At 43.5% G+C, this 24,186-nt stretch overlaps 1 protein-coding gene across 3 annotated transcripts; it reads left to right on the top strand.

Moving 5' to 3' along the window:
• The first annotated feature begins 489 nt into the window (after window positions 1–489).
• Window positions 490–18,770, top strand: TP53INP1 (tumor protein p53 inducible nuclear protein 1). 3 transcript variants are annotated; one of them, XM_037503966.2, is made up of 5 exons: window positions 490–526; window positions 8,594–8,854; window positions 9,399–9,753; window positions 12,150–12,187; window positions 13,941–13,979. In XM_037503966.2, exons 2-5 carry the CDS (start codon window positions 8,743–8,745, stop codon window positions 13,943–13,945), a joined length of 510 nt encoding a protein of 169 aa, XP_037359863.1. In that variant the 5' UTR covers window positions 490–526; window positions 8,594–8,742; the 3' UTR covers window positions 13,946–13,979. The 3 variants fall into 3 exon arrangements, with proteins under 3 accessions (XP_037359863.1, XP_037359857.1, XP_037359872.1); XM_037503960.2 differs by lacking the exon at window positions 12,150–12,187 and having other exon boundaries at window positions 13,941–18,770; XM_037503975.2 differs by lacking the exon at window positions 12,150–12,187 and having other exon boundaries at window positions 13,946–13,982.
• The last annotated feature ends 5,416 nt before the right edge of the window (window positions 18,771–24,186 follow it).

Genomic DNA, 24,186 nt, shown 5'->3' on the forward strand with positions numbered 1-24,186 from the left:
CACCCCCTGGAGCGCCCCAGCCGGCTCCCCCGCCCACCGCCTCTTGCCCTCCCTTCCCTTCCCTCCCTTCCCTTCCCCCCGCTCGCCCCTCTTCTCCGCTCGCGGCGCCCCGGCTTTTGTTGCCCGGGCTTGTTTCTAACCCGAGCGCGTCGCCGGCCGGGCGCCAGGTCACGTGCGTTGGTGACAACCTCTCGCAGGGCGGCCCCGGGGCCCCCGCGCCGCCGATTGGTGGGGCCGCGGCTGGCGCGGGCCGGGCCGGGCCGGGGCGGGGCGGCGGGAGGGCGGGCCCGCGGGCGGGCGGGCCGGGCGGCGATCAGCTGTTCCGAGCGCCGCACAACAACAAAAGGAGCGGGACTGGCCGGCCGCCGCCAGCGGCGCAGCTTCGGGAGGGCTGCCCGGCCCCGCGCCCCGCTCTCCGCGCCCGCCGCCCCGAGGCCGCAGCTACCTCAGCCGCCCGCGCCCGCGCCCCCGCCGAGCGCGCCCCCGCCGAGCCCCGCGCCCCGGCCCCGCGGCAGGTCCGGCCCACGTAAGTGCGGGGCAGGGTGGGCGTCCGGGCCGCTCGCGCCGACCCGGTCCCGCGGCGCAGCTGCGCTCGGCGCCCGGCCGGCCCCGAGGCTCCGGGGGGGCGCCCCGGCGCTTCCTGCCTCCTCGGCGCGCCCCGCCTCGCCGCGGCCCGGCCGCCCGCCCGCCGCCCTCACGGCCGCCCTCGGGGACCCCGGGGTCCCCCCGAGGCGGACACGGGCCGGGCCGAGCCCCGGCGCTGGGCGGCGGTTGGGTGTTTGGTTTCTTCCTCCCCCCGCCCCGAGCGTGGCCTGTTTTCTTGGCCGCAACGGAGCCTCCTGTCTCTCCTCCTCCTCGGTCCCGTCCGCTGCTCTCGCTGCCCCGAGCCGTTGGGCCAGGGCTGCGGCGGGGGCTTGGCCTGGGGGTCCGCAGGCCGGGAGCAGTGGCCACGCTCGGGGGTGTGCCCTCTAGTGAGCGGCCCGGAGGCTTCGGCCTCCCCCGCCGCCGCCCTGCCCCCTGCCCCCCAGCCCCCCTGCCCCCCAGCCCCCCTGCCCCTCGCCCCCTCCACCAGTCCTTCTGGTCCCGCGCACCCTGGGCCTCCGGGAGCCTCGTGTGTCCTGCCCCTCCCCCTCCCTGTGCCCCCCGAAGTGCCCACCTGCCTGCTGCGTGTTCCTTGACTTTGCTTGATCTTACACACGCTATTTGATGTGACACCTGTGGAAAGAGCACTTTATTTACCCACCAAAATTTAATTCCCCATCATTTGGACCTCTCACATTGATTGAGCTCCAGTAAACTGACCAGGGCTTTGCTTGCGTTCTCTCTTGAAGAGGCTCACAGTCACCCCGTGAGGCAGGCCTTGGCATTGGATGGATGGGACACCGAACCCAGAAAGATTAAGTAATTTACGCAAGGAGACACAGCCAGTTGAAAGGAAATGGTGTTTTCTCTCTCATAGTGACAGATGAATGTTACTTGGGAATTCCCAGTTATTGTTGTGTTTCCTGATTATGTCTGTTCATCTTCTATGTTAATTTCCATTTAGAGTCGATTAAGGAAGAGCCCCTTTCTGTCTGTAACTTCCAAGGACTTGAGCATCCGTTGCTAGAAGGGCCTTTTCTTAAAACAAAGTAGTTTCGGAAAAATAGGCTGGGAGGACGGCAGAGTGACCCTGGAGTCATTGAACAGAACTAATAATGAGGGCCCCAAGATCCTGAAACCAGTTGCTTAATACCTGAAATACATTTGTCACTGCAGATGTGAAAGCACTGGGAAGCTTTGATTGTAAATTCCAGCCACTATAATGGTGAGCTGGTAGCATCATTTTCAAAGGTCTCGGGACCTTACTAATTTCTGTGACCAAGGTCTCTTGTTTTTTTCAAACCATCTTTTGTTCTTTTATGTAATTGCTTTCTCACATTTTTCCTGGAAATGGCCCTACTTTCAAAATGCACTTTTAAAAAGCGTTAACTTACTGTCTTTGTCCATTGTCATTTAGTCTTCTCTAAGACAGTAGTGGGTTCTTGGGGGAATCACCCCCTTGATGCTATTTAAATAGACTGGATCAAAGTAGAACAAGCAGAGACAACTTTCTTGGCTTGGTTTTCCTGCAGTTGAAAATCCATTTTAAATTATTTGCATCAGCATATTTTTCTAAACCAGTGAGAGGGTGAGATATAAAAAGAAAGAAAATTTGAGGCCTCTTTTCAACAAAGATGTGTTAGTTTAGCCACCTGATATTTCGAAACTGAAGAAGCCACAACTGTACACAGTTAGAAGTTAGATCATCAAAGTTGTGGGTTGTTTTTTTAATTTAAAAATGTTGTTTTTGGAGCCGCCTACTGGCAGCCAAAACTAACTGAAACACACTGTTCTCAGAAGTTCCCAGAGCCAAGGCTGAGGCTTGAGATCCTGTGCCTTAGAGAAGCAGAAAGATCATGTGCAGGGAAAAGCAGTGCCGACCCCACCCCTGACCACTCATCACTTTTTAGCAAGTTATTTAATTTCTGAGTCTTAGTTTCCTTATTAGTAAGATGGGACCTGTAAGTACATATAATAAACATTCAGTAAATTGTGGCTTTAACTATTACATGAACATTTTGTAGTAAAGATGCTCAGACCTCAAGATGCTCAGTGCCTTATTCACAATCACGCAAATGACTTTGAACTTTAATATTCCAAGTTATAGTTAATATTCTCAGTTCATATTTATTGGGTCCCTACTATGTGTCAGGCATGGTCATCCCCATTTTAGGGATACAACACAGAAGCAGCAAGAAGTTACTAATTATCTTAAGTTCATACAAGTTGCCAGTAGTGAAACCAGGAGATTTCACACAACACAGACCAACTGCAGAGCCGTACTTCCTGTTGGTTGGTTGCCTGTCTCAAAAACCAGAAAATAAACTACTGACAGCTCTTCCAGAATAGCAGTACCTTTCCTAAGTTCTCAAAATAGATTGTTTTTTCCTCACATGCATTAGACTCAGCCACCTTTCTTTGCCCATGGGGCATTTCTAACCACTGTAATAGTATGAAAAACATTCATGAGAAAGTGTCAACAAAACAGGATACAAAATTGTGTATTTAGTAGACCACAACTATGATAAAAAGAAACATATGTAGAAGAAAATGTAAGAAAATATGCTAGTGTACTAACAAGGATTGCAACAATAATTGTAATCATTGAGTAATAACTTCTAAATTTTCTATATCATGGTTTTGTTCACTTTGTAGTAAATAGGACATTTTTAAAGGGAGCCAAGCAGAACAAGGACAAAATTGCCTTTGTGACACTTTGTTTCTTTTCTACCTTGGTGAGACTACTTGGCTAGGCTTAGGTACCCTGAAACCTTGCAGATCCCTCCAAGAACAGCCTCTGTCCCACCTAACCATCTTTGCCTCTACTTCTTTGCCAAGTTTCAGAACTGCATTTGTAAATTGTCCTCTTCAGACATGTAGAAGTTTCCTAAAGTTGTCAGTACTCAAAAATAGTCACATGTGCTGAGGAATGAAGTTTTTGAATTTCTGCTTTGCCTTCAACTCCACATAAAACTGTCCCCATGGAAAACCTCCATTCCTGGCTGGGCACCAAGGTCGAGTAGCAGTGGATGGCTGGGTAGTGACAGTCCCTAGTTATTAATGAGGCGAGATAAGCCATTAAGATTTGGAGCGATTTTTCTAAAACAGTATTTTCCAGTAGAAATACACATGTGAGCTCTACATATGCTTAAATTTTCTGGTAATCTGATTAAAAAAGGAAAAAGAAACAAAAGTTTTAATAATTTTTTTAAAGATTATTTATGCAAACAAGAACTGGGGTACAAGTCAGAAGTATGGAGGGTGAGAAGATTAACCAGAGACAGAGTGGGGAGCAGAACAGGCAGATTGACTGAAATACACTGCTGAGGGGAGCAGCGGGTGAGTCAGGAGAGGTCTGCTGTGCCATGTGGGTAGCTTCCTGACTGGGAATTGAACTCGTGCTGCAGTGGCTGCGGACAACTTCATAGGTTGTGTCTTAACCCCTTGAACAACCAGGGAGGCCCTAATAATATCCTTTTTTTGGGGGGGGGCAACACCTTTTTTTTTTTAAGATTTATTTATTTATTTATACAAGCACTGGGTACAGTCAGAAGCGTGGGAGGGTAAGAAAATTCACCAGAGCCAGAGCAGGGAGCAGAGCAGGCAGAAGGACCGAAGTACACTGCTGAGGGGAGCAGCGGGCGGCAGGAGAGGTCTGTGCTCCATGTGGGACCCTCCTCCGGTGGCCGGGGAGCAGCCGGGGATCGAACCAGTGCTGCACAGGCTGTGGGCAGCTTTGCAACCCAGTGCTCAACCGCTGCGCCACTGGGGAGGCCCCCCTAATAATATTCTTTAACTTAATTTATCCAACATTATTATTTTAGCTTGTGATCGATATAACAATGACTGAAAAATTTGTGTTCTTTTTGGGGTGCCAAATCTTTGAAATATGCTCTAGTATATATTTTACACAGCTAGCACATCTTAATTCAAATGTAAAGTTTTTATTGACAATTCTTGCTCAGTTGTTACAAACATATCTAGGGCCTCCCCGGTGGCGCAGTGGTTGAGCGCTGGGTTGCGAAGCTGCCCGCGGCCTCTGCGGCGCCGGTTCGATCCCCGGCTGCTCCCGGCCACCGGAGGAGGGTCCCACATGGCGTGCAGACCTCTCCTGCCGCCCGCTGCTCCCCTCAGCAGTGTACTTCGGTCCTTCTGCCTGCTCTGCTCCCTGCTCTGGCTCTGGTGAATTCTCCCACCCTCCCGCGCTTCTGACTGTACCCAGTGCATGTATAAACAAAACAAACAAACAAACAAATAAATAAATAAAACATGCCTCTATAAAAACAAAAAAAAAAAACAAAAAAAAACATATCTAAAAGTTTTCCCTAAAATTGGCTCATTTGCTAGCTTTTTAATTTTAAATTTATTAAAATTAAACACAATGAGAAGTTCAGTTTGTCAGTCACACCAGTCACATTTCAAGTGTTCATTTGCCTAATGTGTCTGGCAGCAGCTGCTTCACTAAACAATTTTAGCATATTTGAGGGGGCCTCTTAAACAACAACTTGTCCTATGTGCCTACAGAAAGCAGGATCACAGGAATGATGCACAGTTCGAGCACCTGCATCATGCTAGAAGTCTGTGGTGCGAGTGAAGAGGTGATCCAGCGCAGGTTCTCCATTCTCCCGATAGACTGAGGCTCAGAAGTCCTGAACTGTGTAGCTCCAGCTGCCCGTGGTAGCGACAGAGCCAGACCCTTTCCTGCCGGTGCCCAGACCTGCATTCCCTTCACCGTTCCCCCTTCCCTACACTCCATTCTGGTTCTTTCCCGTGGGTCCTCAGCAGGTGTGTCGTGTAAACCCCAGCAGTGACTCGGTCAATGTGAGGGTGACTGTTTGCTTTCCCTTCCTGAGCATTCTGCCCACCCAAGGCTGGTGCCCATGCAGGGGTCATGGGATGTCTATGGGCAGCCTCTGATCGTGAGAAAGCAAAAGAGGATTGACTTGTCCTGCTTCTTGGAGAACTTCTCCGAAGACACTTTTCCTGTAGCAGAGTTGTGTGTGTTCCAGGCATAAATTGGACTTGAAGCTATTATCAGAGAGCTACTGATGGTGGAGAAGGTATAGCTGTCCCAGTTGCAGTGTTTGCTGCCTTGTAGCTGCCCCTTAACCTGGGTCCCACCACCTTACTGGCATCAGAATATTCATTCAGGATGAGCGTGGGTTCACCTGCGGGTGTTTCCCCTCCTCACCCAGCAGCTCCAGCTTCCTAGACAATTCCTGAGCCCGCCCCTGCTTTCCAGAGAATGGAGGTTATTCTTTCAGTTGATTCCACAGACACAGATTTATTTGTACTTGGGGGACCAATATCTGCCTCCATAATTGAAGAGAAATGGGGAAAAGATTTTGAAAATACCCATTTTCCCCTCCCTAGCTTATTGCGCAAAATCCTTATCTTTTTCCATTTAACTATCAGAGCACAGTAGGTCAAGCTAACTATATGACCTGCTTTTCTTCTATTTCTCTTACATGAAACATAAAAATGAATTTGAGGTTTTTTTATTTATTTATTTATTTTTTATTTATTATTATTATTATTATTTTTTTTTTTAGAGGCATGTGTTTTTTATTTATTTATTCGTTTTGTTTTTGTTTATACATGCACTGGGTACAGTCAGAAGCGCGGGAGGTGAGAGAATTCACCAGAGCCAGAGCGGGGAGCAGAGCAGGCAGAAGGACCGAAGCACACTGCTGAGGGGAGCAGCGGGCGGCAGGAGAGGTCTGCGCACCATGTGGGACCCTCCCCCGGTGGCCGGGGAGCAGCCGGGGATCGAATCGGCGCCTCAGAGGCTGCGGGCAGCTTCGCAACCCAGCGCTCAACCGCTGCGCCACCGGGGAGGCCCTAAAAATGAATTTGAATTCATTTACTGGAGTTCAGCCTTCATGATTTGACCATGTTGCTTTCCAGAAGGGTTTCAGGCAGACTGGTTATGCAAGTGACACTTCCTGTTTACCCGCTTTTAATAATTAATGGCTGAGGATGACAGATTGTGACCACAAAAGTGTTCCGATGTCATTTATTTGCAATGTTATACTCCCACAGCAGCACTCCAAACAATTGTAGCAATACGATTTGCACACAAGGAATTGAACAAGGACTCTGATCGGCTACAGATTCTGATTACCGTCACGGCTGAAGATGATTATTTTGAAAGTGAGCTATCAAGAGTCTGAAATAAGGGGTTCAAGGCTTGTGAGAAAAAGATGTGTCTTTAGTGAGGCGTTTTTCACCACCCCTGGGTAATCACATACATTCTATCATTTCTGTCAACCCCTTTATGTTGATAGCGCCCCCAGCTGAGACAAGGTTCCTGAAATCTAGAGCCCTATATTCAGCTGCCTACCTGACATCTCCAGATGTATGACTTTAAGATTTTCCAGGTTCCTCAGTATTCTGTTCCCTCGCAGGGTCCCACCATTTCCCCAGTTGACCAGGCTGTAAACCTGGGTCCTTCTTAACTTTTCCCGCTCCTTTACTTCTGGATCACAAGATTCTGCAGGATCTGGTTCCTGCCCAGCACCCCTGGCCTGCTCTCATACCTGCCATCTGGGTCTTTGAGCCAGACTGATGGTGCCACATTCGCACTCATCTATAGGCGTGTACGGCATTCTCTGTCCTCTTTCCTCTATTCTTGACATTCTCAAGATAAAAGATTACTGCAGGCCTAGCAGTTTTCCCTCTGTGGCAGCCATCATCCTGTTAGGCTTGCTATGGGAGGGCCTTGTTCACTGCTGCCCCCTCTCCCCGCATTTAGTTCTACATCTGATGTACAGTAGGTGCTCAGTAAATATTCTTAGAACAATATTTGACTGAGAACTTTGTGCCAAGTGCTTTGCTAAGTATGTTGCCTGTATTACCTTGTTTTGTGAGAGTAGGATTAGGGCGACCACCCTCGGTGGTAATTATTGCAGGTCCACAGAGACACCAGGATGACAGTCATGAAGAGAGAAGGCAGATTCAAGCTATATGTGCAAGTGGAATCAACAAGACTTGCTGATAACTTGGATGAGGGCTTGAGGTTGGGGGCTCGGGGGTGGTAGGGAATAAAGGGAGTGAAGGGTAACTGCTAGGTTTCTGGCCTGAATATTGCTGAGTGCTGCTGTGCCTTACTGAGAAGGGGATAAAGGACTGTGCATAAGGACATTTGTGGAGGAAAAAAATAAAAGTTCTTTCTGATATGTTAGACTTGAAATGCCCGTTAGGTTGCCAGGGGGAAATGCATATATAAATCTGAAACTTTAGAATAAAATCAGATCAGTTACATTGGGAACACACCAAAACTCCATGAGGTAGAACTATTAGAAACTGAAGCATCATAGCCTCTTGAGTGACCCAGCACACTGACAGCACCAGCTGCTTGCCCACTAAGCAGTGAATGGTTGGCTGCTCCAGCCACTGCCCAGCTCAGCATTCTGCAATGTGAATTTCTCCATCCAGCTGTGGGAATTGCTTTGCAGGTCAAATTATGCTATATTTATGTATTTTAAATGTAACTAGGCAGGCTTCCAGGCATATAAAGAAGTACAGAGCAGAAGAGAAAATCAGCCAGGAAAGAAGAGGGTTTGTCTGGCATAATAGTAGTCAGCAGGTAGTGTTGATGGATTCATCTGGCGGCTTCTGGGCTGTTGAATAGCATATAGCAAGGACATTAAAGTCTAGTTTTTGTTCCTCAACTTACAGAAAAGCAGTTTTGTTTGAAATGCATTGTTCATCTGTTATTATAAAAGCACAGATGTAAAAAAAGAACCGTTTTTTGCTTCACATTTTAAGATAGTTGCAGGTTACATTTTGAGAATTCAATTCATAATGTTTTGTAAATAGGAGATGCTACATTTCTTGTGTTTTGACTCCTGCAGGAAGCAAACTGCTGTTGAATGTAGGCTAAGGCATGTACTTTCTCCTAGGGTGCATGCAGATGTGTGTGCCTACGTTATTTTAAAACCACACACATGTGATGTATAGTATAAATGTGTGGTGATCTGAAAATACTTTTAATTCTGTTTTATTTCAGGAATAATGACGGTTCCTGCTTCTCGCTTATATTGACTAAACACCGTGTGCACTTTAACCCCCTGTCAGTGCCATCAGGCAGACAGAAGACAGGGTTTTGAAATCTCAGCTATAAAGACATCCAGCCAAAGTCTCAATCTTGCCTTAACAATGTTCCGGAGACTGAATAAAATGTTTGTGGGTGAAGTCAGTGCTTCTTCCAGCCAAGAACCAGAATTTAGTGAGAAAGAAGATGATGAATGGATTCTCGTTGACTTTATAGGTAAGGTATTCCCCAAGCTTAATCTTCATAGAGAAAGTGGAAACTCTTGCATCTCAGTTTTTGCATAAGTAAGCCAGTAACTTTGGCTCAGCCTTAAAAGTAAATAAACAAGAATTTGTCTAAAAAAAAAAAAATTGCAGGAAACATCTTGTGCCAGATGATCAGTCAGTAAAATTGATTGACGTCAGACTTTCCAGTTTTGCAACTCTTGCACCCTGATCAAATCAGAGGCACTTTAATAGGAAACCCTCATTTTAGACAAGCGGTAACCCAGATGACTCATTATATGTTTATTCCTCAGAATAGAAACAAAATCCATCCCATACAGCACAACACCACACACACACTCCCACACACTCCTCAGAAATGTTTAGAAACGTATTTCTCAGTGAATATAAATGGTTTTGTTTTTCACCTGAATACAGGGAGGGATGTGAGCATCAGCTAATCATATCATCTCTTCTCTTTCTGTTCTCTGAATTGAATTTCGACATGATACTCATCCTCCGGTGGGACTCCAACAATGCATTTGGACTGTGCTTAGACACTTGCACTGGTTTCTCAGCAGATGATGAGGAAGAAGATCTTGGCGAAGAGTCACCGACTGAGCACCCTGCTGTCTTTTCCTGTTTACCAGCCTCTCTTGAGTGCTTGGCTGATACAAGTGATTCCTGCTTCCTCCAGTTTGAGTCCTGTCCCATGGAGGAGAGCTGGTTTATCACCCCTCCCCCATGTTTTACTGCAGGAGAATTAACCACTATCAAGGTAGAAACCAGTCCTATGGAAAACCTTCTCATCGAACATCCCAGCATGTCTGTGTATGCTGTGCATAACCCCTGCCCTGGTCTCAATGAGGCCACCTGTGGGACTGATGAATTTCATGACCCAAGTAGTCCCAGGTATGTTGTGAATATTTATTCTCTTCATAGACAGTCTGTTTAGCATCCATTTTGTTTCTACTATTTACAGCTAAAATTTCAGAGATGCAAAGTCGTCTTGTTAGAGATGTATGAAAAACATGTACAAGGTGGTTGATGGTATGAACAAACTTGTTCATTTTAGATTTTAAAAAAACTTGTAGCAGAGACCCAGTTATGTAGTGAAATGCTGTCTAGTTTATAATTTTTTGCTGTTCAGTGGGGAAGAAAAGACTGACATTGCTTCTAAGTGTCTTAGACTATAAATCTGGCCCTATAGTGACTGAATAATTTGGGGTATCAAACGCGACAAGGATATTATGTCTTAAAATCTTTACTTTCTTCTTAGTTCCAGCTCGGTCACATCAAATGGCATTTAACCTTGAAAACCTAAGCAATCTTAAGCATGAAGTCAAATGGCAGTTTTACCAGAACATTTGCTTAAAGAATTGTTTTCAGCTCTGCAGAGAAAAGACTTCACTGTGTCTTCTTCTTACATGGGACTCCCCAAGTGGTCTGAAAGGCTCTGTTTGAATGGCAAATAGGTTGAGGACCAGTAAAGTTTCAGGGAGGGTGCCTGCTCAGTGAAGATTGCTATGTCCCACAGCAAACTTAGAGGAATGCTGTGGCCTTTACCCAGTAAATATATTCAAAATTGGGACCACCACTAAGATAATGCTCAGGGGTGTGTTAATTAGGTCAAAGTCCAAGGAGTTATCTCAGTCTGTTAGTGGAATATTCCCCATGGTGTTACTTTTGGGGAGACTGGCACTAACTGAATTTCTCCTCTTAGGTCAGGGGTACAGGTGAATTGGATTCTTTAAAGCAGTTCAGAATATTCCTATAGTTAGTGCTGTCTCATCCAAAGGGCCTCTTTCTGGATTGTTCACTCTGACTTTACTAACTGGACTATTGCATAGATCTTCTACTATTTCCTGTTAGCCAAATATAAACAAAGTCCAGGCAGCTCATTAATTTGTTAACTTTACCAGAGTTTGCTGCACTCTTAAATCGCAATATTGTAGATGATCTTGTGTGAGGATAAACATATGCTTCTACCAAATCAAAAACAATTTGCTCAGATAATTACCCAGACCTTATATGGGTACAATCCTTGATGGGAAATGGTACTTTAACCAGTACTTATTCAACACTCTAAGTTTATCAAGAGGTCAGTATTCCAGGCATTCCAAAAAAAAAAAATATTTAAAGTATGATTTTGTGGAGGTGGTATGGATTTAAATCGTTTTATAATTGATTCAAATTAATTTCTTTAGTTTTTAAAAATTCTTGCTACCCAATTCTAATCTTGCATTTGAGAAATTCCACTCAGTAATTTAACATGATCAGTATTTGTTTTAAACTTACTGGCATTTGTATATTTACTTCTCAGTTTTTAAAGTGTGTGTTTGTACATATATGTACACAAATGTAGTCAGCAGCTTTATAAATAGCTTTCTGTTATTACAAAGGCAATACATATGCATTGTAAGAAATTAGAAAATGCAAAACACAAAAATTTAAAAGTTTAAAATGATATTCTCACCACCCAGAGGGCATATCCTTGATTGTGTTTTTCTATTTGTGCACACACACATATTTTTAAACTAAATGGGATCAATCTATATATACAGTTTTCATATGCTTCTTTAGGCATTTATCTCCATTTTTGTTTTTTCAATATTTCATTCATATACTACCCAGACCATACACAGATTTATCCCCTAGAGCCCAGAATATTTCATGTAGTTTGTCCAAACTATGACCTAGCCCTGGACTAAGCATTGCCTCTGGCTATAAATTTGCAGTTTTGACACAGTAATAATGCTCATTTTTTTCCTATCTTGTTTGCTTTTGCATATCTTGTTATAAGCTTTGTGTAACAGATAAGATAGTTAAACAAATGTGTACTTTTCCATTTATAAAGGGTCAAAATACCATACTTTATACCAACATAGGAAAGTACTGCAAATTATAACAGTTTTATAATTAATTTTTTTTTTTAGTATCCTTATTTTTGGAGTTGAAATTTTTATAAGAAAGATCCACTCAATCAATTTAAATCAGATGTTATTAAATTAGGAGGAATGCTATGTTGTAGTTATATTTTCTGGGCCGAAAAGAAATCATAGGTCTTTAAAAGTTTGATAGCATCCTACCTATTCTTGGGGATATTACCATAAAATATTAAAATAAGGTGCTTCATAATTACAGATGGGCTTCAGTGTGTGAATTCTATTGCATTTTATAAATGTGCTTTTAATGATCCATAGTAAACCAGTTTTAATAAAGAAAACTTGACCACATCCTAACCGTAAAATTAAATAGCACTTTAAGTCTTACTAGTGATTTAATAGTTCACCATTTAACATTTGTAGGGCCAGGAAAAGCTGCTTATCAGACTCACTGGCACAGAGTAAGTATTTTCCCTTTTAGACTATGTGATATGTATTATCAAGCTGAGCAGGGAGGATGAGGGCTCAAAGCACCCACCTTTTAAAAACCATTGTCTTTATATTCACTTCTTTCTATTAGTTTCTTAATGTGTCCTGCTTTAATTCTGCTATGTAAAAAAAAAAATGTATTAAAGGATGATGTTGTTTTCCTCTAGTGACTATAGGCAGAATATACAGTTGCCTTTCCTGTGCGGAATAACCCTTAAACATCTTAGAACTCTCTGTGTTATATGTTAATATAGTTTAAGATCTATCCTACTGGATTAGCATTTACTATAGAAAACATTCAATGGGGCCTCCTTTGGTGGCGCAGGGGGTTGCATGCAGTGCTGTGAAGCTGTCCGCAGCCTCTGCAGTGCAGGTTCAATCCTCGCCAGCCGGCAAGAATCCCACATGACGCGGCAGACCTCTCCTGTTTCGCCTGCTGCTCCCCTCAGCAGTATATTTCAGTAGATCTGCCTCTTCTGCTCCCCGCTCTGTCTCTGGTGAATCCTCTCACTCTCCCGTGTATCTGGCCTGTACCCCAATTCTTGTATGCATGAATAAGTAAATCTTTAAAAAAAAAAAAAGAAAAGAAAAGAAAACATTCAATGTTTGCATGGTTTAGAGCCATATTTTTAGATTTGGTGTCCTACAAGGGTCTTTATAACATTGCCATGCAAATATCATTGCGAAATCTGCCCATTTGTGACATAAATTAAAAATTTGGGAGTATCTTCTATAATAAGCAGTAGGTTTTTTTTTTTAAGATTTATTTATTTATGCATACAAGAACTGGGGTACAGGCCAGAGGTGCTGGGGGTGAGAGGATTCACCAGAGACAGAGTGGGGAACAGAACAGGCAGATTGACTGAAATACACCACTGAGGGGAGCAGTGGGCAAGACAGGAGAGGTCTGCTGCGCCATGTGGGCCAGCTCCCTGGCCAGGTATCTAACTCATGCTGCAGTGGCTGCAGATAGCTTCATAATGCTGCGACTTAACCCCTTGTGCCACCAGGGATGCCCAAGCAGTAGGTTTTTTTTACCTAGAAAAATGTTAAATGAGTAGAATTTCCTTATGTATATTTCTATTAAATAGACATTTAAAGTTTGTTTCCTAAAATAATTTACTTAGAAAACATCTGTGAAGGTAGTGTTAATACAACCTATGAGTCTTAACCCTGCTTCATTAATATGGTCTTTGGAGTGCGACTTTCATTAGAATTGTGGTTGAGTCATTTAATAAATGTAACCTTAATATCTATGAGCCTTTGCTTTCTGATCAGCAAAATTTACCAATTAAAATATTGTCTTTTTAAGTTATGGTAAGAACTAAATTAGATAACCTTTGCAAAACATGTGGCCAATGCAGATATTTAATAAATGTTAGTTCCCCTCCTAGAAAAACACAAATAAATGTTTGTGCTGTATATTTGAAATTTGTTAAAAATGGAAAGCATTTTTTAAAATAGTCTAATTAAAAATAAAATTTTTAAAAATAGTCTAATTAGCCACTTGTGGATTAAATAGTTCACTTCCATTCAAAATTATCTCTTCCTTTCCCCTTCTGTCAGTGTGATCACATATGTAAACCTGTCTGCCAGCCACAGACACTAAGCTCTCATTCAGCCATGAACAAATGAATATGGTAAAGTGAATTCACTCAGTAACTTTTTTGATTTCAGTAATAACATACGTTGCTATATAATACATCCCCACTTTTTTTGTTTCAGAGTAGAAGCTCAAAATGAAATGGAGCAGCACATTCATTGCTATGTTGCAGCTCTTGCTACTCATGCAACTTTTCTGGAACAACCCAAGAGCTTTCGACCTTCCCAGTGGATAAAAGAACATAGCGAAAGACAGTCTTTGAACAGAAATAGCCTTCGTCGCCAAAATCTTACCAGGGATTGCCACTCTCGGCAAGTCAAGCACAATGGCTGGGCTGTCCATCAGCCCTGCCCGCGTCAGTACAATTACTAAGAATTTCAAGTTTGGCTGGTTGGTTTCTCTTGGTTTGTGCCTGTGTGTGGATATGTGTGTGTGGACAATGAAAATGTCTCCTGACAGCCAATTGATGACCAATCACATTGTTATATTCATGTTTAGACACTATCTTGAAAACCAGATTTACATGCTGTGTATCACATAATGCCTTGCTCTTAACATTTTCTTCTCTGTAAATTTTTTCAGAATATTTTTGGAAACATATCAGTACAGTTACAGTGTTTGGTATCTGGGGATGTCTTTAAATCCATTAAGGTGTATATGAGTTAGTCAGCATTTTGAAGACATTTCTTCCCACATACGAGAATAGGTATCTTTCAATTCCATTTTATTTTGTATTACTTAGTCAATCTTTTGAGTAAGCAAAAATTTATTCTCAGGGTCAGCCATACACTTTATTGACCAGTACTTGATAATCTTTTCTGTATATTACGAACACATTTTACACACTAACGTGAGCATTAACGGTGATAGTTGCCATGGATATAATGGAATTATGGCTGAACTTTCTTTTGAAAGAAAACTTGATATATTTCTGTGTGTATATTTGTTTTGTTTTGTTTTGTTTTTTCAGATTAGCCATGTAGTTCATTTTGGAATTCAGGTACATTAAGTTTTAGTGAACAGTTCATTTAGTTATTCTGATGTGACAGATGTTAAGGGGCGGCACTCGTCCCACACGCAGAGGGATGAAATTAGACCTGTGAAATTGTATTTGGAAAAATGTATGTCTATAACCCCATCAGTCCACTATTTAAATCATAGGGGTTCTTTCCTGCCGGCTCTGCCCACTCGCCACTTTGTGTTAGTGGTTAATTCAGAAGTACTTGTCCAGGCACTTGAATGATTTCTTATTTATATCTGCCCAAGGGGAAGGAGATGGGCCATGTATTTCTGATAACAGTGATAAATCCTCTGCCACGGAGCCTCTCCTGCCAACTGGCAACAAGCAGGAGTGAGGAGGAATTTCTGGTGATGTTTCATAGCATCTAAAGAGTGACAAGTTGGCTCCCTTGATTTTCATTTTTTTTGTTTTAAATTGGGCTTCAGGCGAATCTTTATAACCACTTTGGCCTCTGTTTCTTCCACCAACAGGGGAGTCATAATATTTAGCTCCCTTGTAGTTTGCTGTGAGGACTATGTATTTGAAGTGGGGCTGTTCCTTATGTGAAATTCTAAGGACCTCTCTGAATCCAGTGACGGGGTGGGGCCTGTGGCATTTTTTCTGCCACAGTTGTTCTTTAGAGTTGGTGCTCATGAGGCCAGGGTGCAGGGTTCCATTCATACAGAGGCCAGTTAACTTGACACAGAGAAAATCTATTCCTTACCTCTAACCAGTCACTTTATTTTCTAGCAGTTGTGATGGGTTTTGCTGAGCCACTCTCACCCATTTCCTCTGAAATTACGTTAAATACATTTACAATTTAAAACACCATCTACTGACAGAACAGTAGTATCAACTTAATAATAAAACAGCTATTTTCCATTTCCTCTGCAACCCTAATTAAGTACACATCTATAAAAAGTCTTCAAGGGGAAAAGCCAGCCTATAGTTATGTGAAGTAGTGTATATTCTTCAGTAACCCTGTAGCACCTGATGCAGGGAACCATGGGAGACTTTTTTTTTAAAGTGAAGAGCTGTGCTCTTTTCTGACTAGACTGGCATGTTTAGAATGAGAAGAGGTCAAATAGCATAGTTAGGTTGTGGCGTTAGTTTCTTCACTGGCCACGAAGTGCCAGGAATGTTTTTATAACCAGTCTAGATACCCCTTTTCTCCTTTATACCCCTTCCATTTCTACTACCCTTTTATTTATTTGTTTTCTGATTAGGGGCCAAGTATATAAAGTTTTTGTCAAACTGAGCTCGAAGTTATTTTGTTACTATTGTGTTTACCAGAGTGGGGAGATGAGGTAGTGTTCTCATGAAGGTGTGTTTTACACCAGTCTGATACAGGGCCATGTGTCAGTAACTTGAAAATAACCCAGCTAGATGTTTTCTGGATGTAAGCCTCTAAAGACCTGGGGGGGTCTCTCTTTTTGTTCTTATATTCCATGTAGGTTGTTAGTACCTCATGAGCTAACAGAAGTTCAGCCATTAGAATTTGTTTGGCAGCGTGAACAGAACTGTATATAAAACTGCAGTAGTTTTTTTTTTTTAACTATTATTTTTTCAGATTTGCTGATGCCTTCAACACATTTACATCTCTGTCAGTTATTGACCCTTTGCTGTCTCTGGGCCTAGTTTTTTATGCTTTACACCTGGTAAGCAAGTGATTTAGTCTCTGGGATGTTTCTTCAGGATAAGATCATCTGTGATCTCATACTGTGGTTTCTATATCAGTATCTTAAGATTGCTAACTGAAGTTGGCACATGTAAGAATTGAAGCAAGTGGTTATATAATTCAGTTGAAGTTCTTGGTCATTAAAGATGTCTAGGCATCTACTGTGTACAAGACACAAGACCAATAATAAGACAGAATGATATTGACCTGTTAAGTATTCTTTCAAACATAGCCAAAATGCATTTTACTATGAGTTTTAATTATTATTTTGCTGTTGTAAATATGAGTGGTTTACAATGTGCTTTAGTGTATATTCCTTAAAAACTCAAGCAGTGAGAAACAAGACCCCTTCAGATTTTGTGCTGTTTCTAAACTGATAATATAGAATGTTACTTGGAAAAAGTCTGGAATATGTGGTGCATACAAGCAGTGCTTCATGAACGAGTTTTAGTTTTTTAATGCACCGTGTTTCTCAAAGTTTCTGTTTTTGTTAATAAAACATTTTGTAATGTATATCCTTTTTTATTACTTTTCCTTCCTCAACTAATTGAACTGTGTACTGCACTGTATATTGAAGATAAACCATCTACTATTTATCTTCTGTGGCAATGCATTTATTTGGTTGGTTGAGTGGGGAATTTTTTGCAGAATATACAAAGAGATCAGTTTTTTGACTTCCTATCCCAGGGAGCTTTTTTTTAGTTAATTTCCTGAACACTTTTCTGGTTCCCATGCAAATTTTTCCTGTTTACACATCTTCTCTGTTGTATCAGTACTTTCTTTCTAGTGAGAAGATAGTTTATTTAAAACTTGAGAGGTCTATTCAGCATCACTTACAGTTTTTCCTGCTCAAATCTGTGTATTACACTGGCTTATAATCTTTGTGTTTCATTGAATATGAATGTCTTTGCTATTTCTCCACCTCCTCCTCAAGGAAATACGTTGTCTTCATATACTCTTAAGAAAAAGGAGCAAAAAGGAGTATCTTCTTTATCCTCATTTTCTTTGAGTGAGAAACACAAAAAAAAAAATGAAGGACGCCAACTAGAAGATAGGCATTGGAATTTAAATAGATTAATAGAGAAAGTTTAAGCATTTCCAAGTATTAGTTTTGTTTTTAGAATCCGTTAAGTGACTGCTCCTTATACTGGGAGATACCATTATATGTTTGTAATGTGACCTTAAAATGATCTTTTTGTTTTATAAAGCCCATATACATTAGTTAAATTCTTTTAAAAGTTGGGCTACTGTCGTGGTTTCACTGCCACCAGCCATGTTGATGTATTATAAATGGCATCCTTATCTACTTTTTTTATGCTTAAAATTTTATATAAAATGCTTTATTTAGCAACCTTGCATAATACAATGGTGTCAGTTCTTGCCATGTACCAGTTTCACTTGAAATTTGACACCAGTTATAGCAGTTTGGGGTGGAGAAAGAGGTACTGGGGGGGGGCACACAGATAAGGTGATCTTTTCCCATTTGCAACAGTATCCTTTATGTGGGAGGAGAAGTTACTATTCAAAGGAAGGCAGCTTAAGTGCATAATGTTTGTGTATTGTCTTTCCTTACATTTAAAAAAAAATCGTTGGACTGTTAAATGCCCAATTTTGTTCTGTATTTGCCTGAAGTTTTATGATTTTTACCGAGGTGGACTTGTGAAAACCAAACCAGTGCTTGGGGAGGTTCGGTGTGTGTGTTTCCTGGCTTGGTGTGAATGAGTGGTTTTGCTTTTTGGTTGTGTTTTCTTACAGAGGTTTGGAACTTTAATCAATAATTATGTGTGTTATTTAAAAAAAGTGGCTTTTTTTCCCTCACAATTGTGAAAACATTTGTTTTTCAAAAGCAGGGCGTCAGTTACAGAGACTGAAGAATATTGTAGATTGTTCTATGTGCCTTCTTGATGTGTTTCTGGACACAGATTTTTTTTTCAACAACTTGAAAACTCAAAAGGGACATTTGGTTAGGTTATAAACTGTACATCAATCTATGCATAAATGGCAGCTTGTTTTCTTGAGCCACTGTCGAAATTTTTTTGTTTTTATAGAATTTTTTATACTGATTGGTTGATAGTCAGTTTTCTACACAGACTAAACAATACAGCACTTTGCCAAAAATAAGTGTAGCATTGCTTAAACATTGTGTATTAACACCAGTTCTTTGTATTTGGGCTCAGTGGTGCATTTTGCACTATCTGGAGTTGTGGTTTTTAATCTGTCAGTAAATAAAATGTCCTTTAATGTCACATTTGTCAGGTTCTCTTTATTTCATCTTTACCGGCATTAACCTTTAAAACTGCGAGTACTTTCTGTTTAGTCTTGTCCAAAAGATGTGGTTACTAAGTGCTTTGAATGCTTTTTAAAAAAAAAAAATTTGTGTGTCGGGCCTCCCTGGTGGCACAAGGAGTTAAGCACCGCACTATGAAGCAATCGACAGCCTCTGCAGCATGAGTTCGATCCCCAGCCAGGAAGAAGCCCACATGGTGAGTCAGAGCTCTCCTGTCTCACCCGCTGCTCCCCTCAGCAGTGTATTTCAGTCTGCCTGTTCTGTTCCCTGCTCTGTCTCTGGTGGATCCTCTCACCCCTCGCATCTCTGGCCTTTACTCCAGCTCTTGTATGCATAAATAAATAAATCTTAAAAAAAAAAAAACTTGTGTAAAATTAGTACATTATAATTTCTCACCTAAAACGAATAATCAGTTAAGTCAACATGAATTGGGGCATGACTCTCCACCAGTCCCTTTTTCTTCCAACCAGTCTTTAAAAAAAAATACTGAATTGAATACACTGTTACTTAGCTTAACTGTTTTGTAAGCTTACCCAGTGCATTCTCAATGGCTTTTCTCTCAGATAAATTTAGACACAGTTTTATATAAACTTTTGTTGTATATAAACTTTTGTTTTGCCTTCCTTGATGCCCAGTAATACCCCCTATTGTGGAGATCGACTTTAAATAGATGAGTAAATATTCAGAATACTTTTCATCTCTGAGTCTCAGCTGAGATGAAAAAATAGAAGCAGAGCTGAGGAGGGGTCATCCCAAAGATGAAAGTTGCCATGAGAAGGAGCAGCTTGAAATGAATGAGCCTACCTGGAATGGCAGGTGAATGTCACAGTTTATCAGGCCTATTGACAAGGTGGCCAGAGATGGAATGACGGCATGGGGCAGGGAGGAGGAGCTGCAGGTGGTTTGTGGAGATGGACACCTCAAGGGCTCAGTTTGATATGCAAGCCCCCCCCCCCAAGGGCAGGAAGGGACAGGACGGGAGGGAGCAGGTTCTCTATGATCCGAGCAGATGGGGTAAAGGAAAGTCTGGAGCCCTCTGTGGCTTTTGCAGGCTTTTATTGGGATTTTACTGGGTACACAGCAGCAGGGGTGCTGGGGGGCCGGGAGGCTGGCAGGCTCCCAGCCCCTAGCAAGTCTTCACTCTTTCTGGGCTCTCCAGTGTTCTCTCGCGTTCTGCTTCTCGTGGTTCTCTCTTTCTCTCCTCATGGTTCTTCTGGCGTCCCCACGCCGCAGCCCTCATAAGCCCAGTCTCAGCCCAGGTGTACGCAGTTAGGCACGCCCACACCTCACTCCAGGTGCCCGCCTCCCCCAGCCCCCCCATCAGGCATGCATTCAGGACCGCAGGGATCTATCATCAATCCTAATGGCAGGAGGGCAGAAAAGCCTGATACTTTTTTACCTTACCCATCACCCCCTCCCCACAGCGGTGAGTGAGCTCTGGGGTGGGTCTTTGACCCCATCAAAGGCCACAAGTTGCATTGGAGACTTTGGGGGAGCAGCTGACTTTTTTTCTACCTGACTGTGATCAAGAATGGCTGAACCTGTAAGTGCAGCGATGAGGGTGAGAACCGTTATGACGCCTCCAGAGCAGGGGAGTGAAGGCGAGCAGGAGACGGCTTTACCGAGGGATACAACGCAAGGCCTCGTTCAAGCGCTGCCCAAGGACTTAACCTCATGTGAGGTAAGTTCTCTTTTTACATAAGCTGGTTTGGGTTTGGCTCTATGCCTCTTGGCCGCCAGCAGACAAGGAGCATTTCCTCTGGCCTCACAGAAGCGGATGTGAATGCTCCTCAGTGTAGGGAGTGGACCCAGAGAGTGACTGAGTCAGCAAGCAGGGATAGGAATGAAAGGCTTTTACTTACAGACTTTCAGGCTCCATTGAATGTGCAGATGGTCCTTGACTTACGATGGGTAAGTTGAAAATATTAAGTCAAAATAGCTGGCAGCTTAGTGCATTGTAGTGAACCACTGTTTACCACGTGGGGTGGCTGACTGGGAGCTGGGGCGCACCGTGCCAGCCAGCATCACCAGTGCGGCAGCCCCTCATGTTCTAGCTTGGGACAATTCACCCGAACTACAATTTCTACTGAGTGTATTGCCTTTGCACCTGTAGAGTAAGGAAAAATGTCAGGCTTTTCTGCCCTCCCGCCATCAGGATAGATGATGGATCCTTGCGGTCCTGAATGCATGCCTGATGGCGGGCACCTGGAGTAGGGTGTGGGCATAGGTAGATGGGATTCACCTGGGCTGAGACTGGGCTTTTAAGGGCGGCATCACGGGGACGCCAGCAGAAGCCGAAAGAAGCTGAGAAAGAAGTAGCAGAAGCTGAGAGAGAAGCGGAGAACACCAGAGAGCCCAGAAAGAGTGAAGACTTGCTGGGGGCTGGGAGGCCTGCCAGCCTCCCGGCCCCCCAGCACCCCTGCCTGCTGTGTACCGGGTAAATCCCAATAAAAGACCTGCAAAAAGGACTCTGACTCCTCCTTTACCCGGTCTGCTGGATCCTAGAAAACCTGCACTGTGTCCATTCCTGCCTCTACAGCACCACTGTAAAATCAACAAACTTTAACTATAATACTCCAAAGGAGGACTTGCTGTGTGTGGGATGCTGGCAGAGGCGGCTCTCATGTGACACAGCCTTGCGAGCCACAGCACAGCATTCCAGGGCCTGTAGGGGTGGGATTTGGGGGGCTCAGTCGCGCGGGGTCTGGAGTGGCATCTGGGAGAGTCCTCCACCTCAACAGCCACCCTGGGTTGCAGTAGCAGGGTGGGTCACCATGAACTCAGACCCAGGCCCCCCCTGGCCCCTGCACTAGATATTGGGATTCTTGAATGATCCTGGGGACCCGTGTGCAGGGACCCCACTGAATGCCGCAGCTGACTTTCTTGACGGCCAGTTAGAGGAATGTTTGGGAGTAGGCTGGACCTGTAATAATGTCTTAACATCCAGCGTTACACGGACTGAAGTTTTTATCAGCATCCTGCTTTAAATCTCCCTGCTGGGTATTATGAATTTTGTACATTTCTTTCCATTCCCTTCACTGTGAAATGACCCTGTTCCACCAGTTTAAGATACACATTCTCACATCCACACCTCTGTACATCTTGCAGCCAGGGTCATGTCATGAGTAATGACATAATGGGCAGTTTGTTCTCGCTTAATGATGCATAAAACAGGCCTTTCAATTTGTGTCACCTTCGATGCCAGGAACAGCACAAACTACTCCCTTCCCTTCTCTGGCCCCTCCCTGGCCCTCAGAGTTCACTTAGACCGGCTCACCTATCTGTGCTGCTTCTTGAGCTCACTGCCGGGTCCCTTACAGCACCGTTCCCAGTACCTTGTCTCAACTTTCTCCGGAATCCATGTTCTCACTTGAAACTGGGACAATTAGGATGCCTCCCCTTTGCTCAGCTGCACCCTTCCCCTTAACAGTAGAGCAACAGCACCACCCTTTGTGGGCTTTTGCCTGATAGAAGGCTTTATCTCAGATAGTGACTGAAGAGGTGGTAATGCTACAAATGGCCTGGGAGAGTGAGGGCGCTGGCACCCCCCAGCTGGGGGTTTCCACCAACTCACCAAACACAGGCAGCTGTTAGCACTTGTTGGAATATGAAGTGAGTTAACCTGGAATCTCATGTCACTTATCAAGACAAGACCGAGAGGTGGGCCGCATCGCCACATCCCTACAATGTTATGCTGCCTTCAAGGGGCCTGTGGGAGTTGAGACTTGCCCCAGACCGGGTGTAAAGTGAAAATTGGGTAAAGGGTAAAGTGAAAATTGGGTAAAGGGTAAAATAGGGTAAAGTGAAAATTGGTCAGGCTTTTTGCACCACTAGCCTCTCTGGCTATCACCTGAGGTTAACGTAGAAGGCTCTTAGGAGCGTGGGCACGTGCCTGATTGTGAACACCTGAATGTGGGTGTGGGCATGCATACCTGTGCACACCTGAGCATAGAGGTCAGGACTACGAGGCAGTCCATGGAAGCATGGCTAGGAGAGGACGAGCTGCGTGACTAGAGAGGCGAGACCAAGGGAGAATGCCAGAGAGCTCAGGGAAAGAGCATGATGATTCACAGAGGGCTGGGGGTCTTAGTTACCTCCCAGCCCTTCTGCCTGCCTGCTTGCCCTATACCAGGGCACACACCCATCTGTTGGTGCCAGACTTGAAGCTTGGGCCTGAGTTTAGCTACATGGTGCTACCTCTATAAAGAGTCCTGACAAGGACCACCTGGCCAGGAGCTGACACACTGATGAACAGGGACCTGAGTTGGAGCCAGATGGTTCTTTCAGTTTTGCCACTATGTAAACAGTGTTGTTGCTATGTATCTGTTGCCCACAACAGCCACTTCTACCCCTTTTTAAGTTTTCGTTTGGAGACCATCTCCTTTAAGGACATTATTTTAACATGAGGTGTGATCTACCAAAGTGAATAAGGCTACAAGAAATCCTATGTAAAAATATACATGTCCATGGACCCCTCCTGAGTCAGCTCATCTTCATTTAGAAAGTTTCAGCTCTCCTGCACTGCTGGTGGGAGTGCAAACTGGTCCAACCACTATGGAGAACTGTGTGGAGATTTCTGGACCTACTAAACATAGAGCTTCCATATGATCCAGCAATTCCATTCCTAGGTATTTACCCAAAGGACACAGAAACATCAATTCCAAAGAGCACCTGCACCCCTGTGTTTATAGCAGCACTGTTTACAATAGCTAAGCTTTGGAAACAGCCCAAATGCCCAAAAATAGATGACTGGATCAAGAAGATGTGGTACATATACACCATGGAATATTACTCAGCATTCAAAAAAGATAAACACATGCAATTTGCAGCAACATGGATGGCGCTGGAAGGGATCATGCTCAGCGAAATAAGCCAAAAAGAAAAAGAAAAATACCGGATGGTCTCACTCGCAGCAGGAATCTAGAAAACCTAAATAAGGGACCAGGAAAATGAATAACTATAAGAAAGTGAAAATCAAAATCAACAAAAAACTATGAACCAGAGACACTATGGGGGGTGGGGGGCAGGGAGGGGAGGGATTGGGGTCAAAATAAGGGGGTTGCAATTGTATGGGGAATATAAAAATAAAATTTATTTAAAAAAAAGTTTTAGTTCTCAAATATTGGTGCAAATGCAGATTATTTTTCGTTGCTGGGTTTTAGACTTTGCTGCTAACTTGGTCTATCATGTTGATTGTGCATAATAGATTCAGATAAAACAAGGCACCTGGATTTCGGGAGGGCTGCAGAAGCAGAACCCTGGCATGTGGGACACAGGCTATTACTGTTTGCTGCACCAGGGGGTTTCCAGGGTGGCTTTGAAGAGGGGACACCCCTCTCCAGAGAGCTTACAAGTTAATTCTTTGTGACTGTTTTTGTTAATAGGTAAATGTAGTGGCAGGAA

This window comes from Talpa occidentalis, unplaced genomic scaffold (assembly GCF_014898055.3).
Source record: "Talpa occidentalis isolate TD23 unplaced genomic scaffold, MPIMG_talOcc4v2.1, whole genome shotgun sequence".
Classification (NCBI taxonomy): domain Eukaryota; kingdom Metazoa; phylum Chordata; class Mammalia; order Eulipotyphla; family Talpidae; genus Talpa; species Talpa occidentalis.

Coding starts and splice junctions, on each gene's coding strand:
- TP53INP1 (XM_037503960.2), top strand. CDS start 8,743: ATGTTCCGGAGACTGAATAAAATGTTTGTGGGTGAAGTCAGTGCTTCT. Junction 8,855..9,398: donor GATTCTCGTTGACTTTATAG/GTAAGGTATTCC, acceptor GACTGTGCTTAG/ACACTTGCACTGGTTTCTCA. Junction 9,754..13,940: donor CATGACCCAAGTAGTCCCAG/GTATGTTGTGAA, acceptor TTTTTGTTTCAG/AGTAGAAGCTCAAAATGAAA.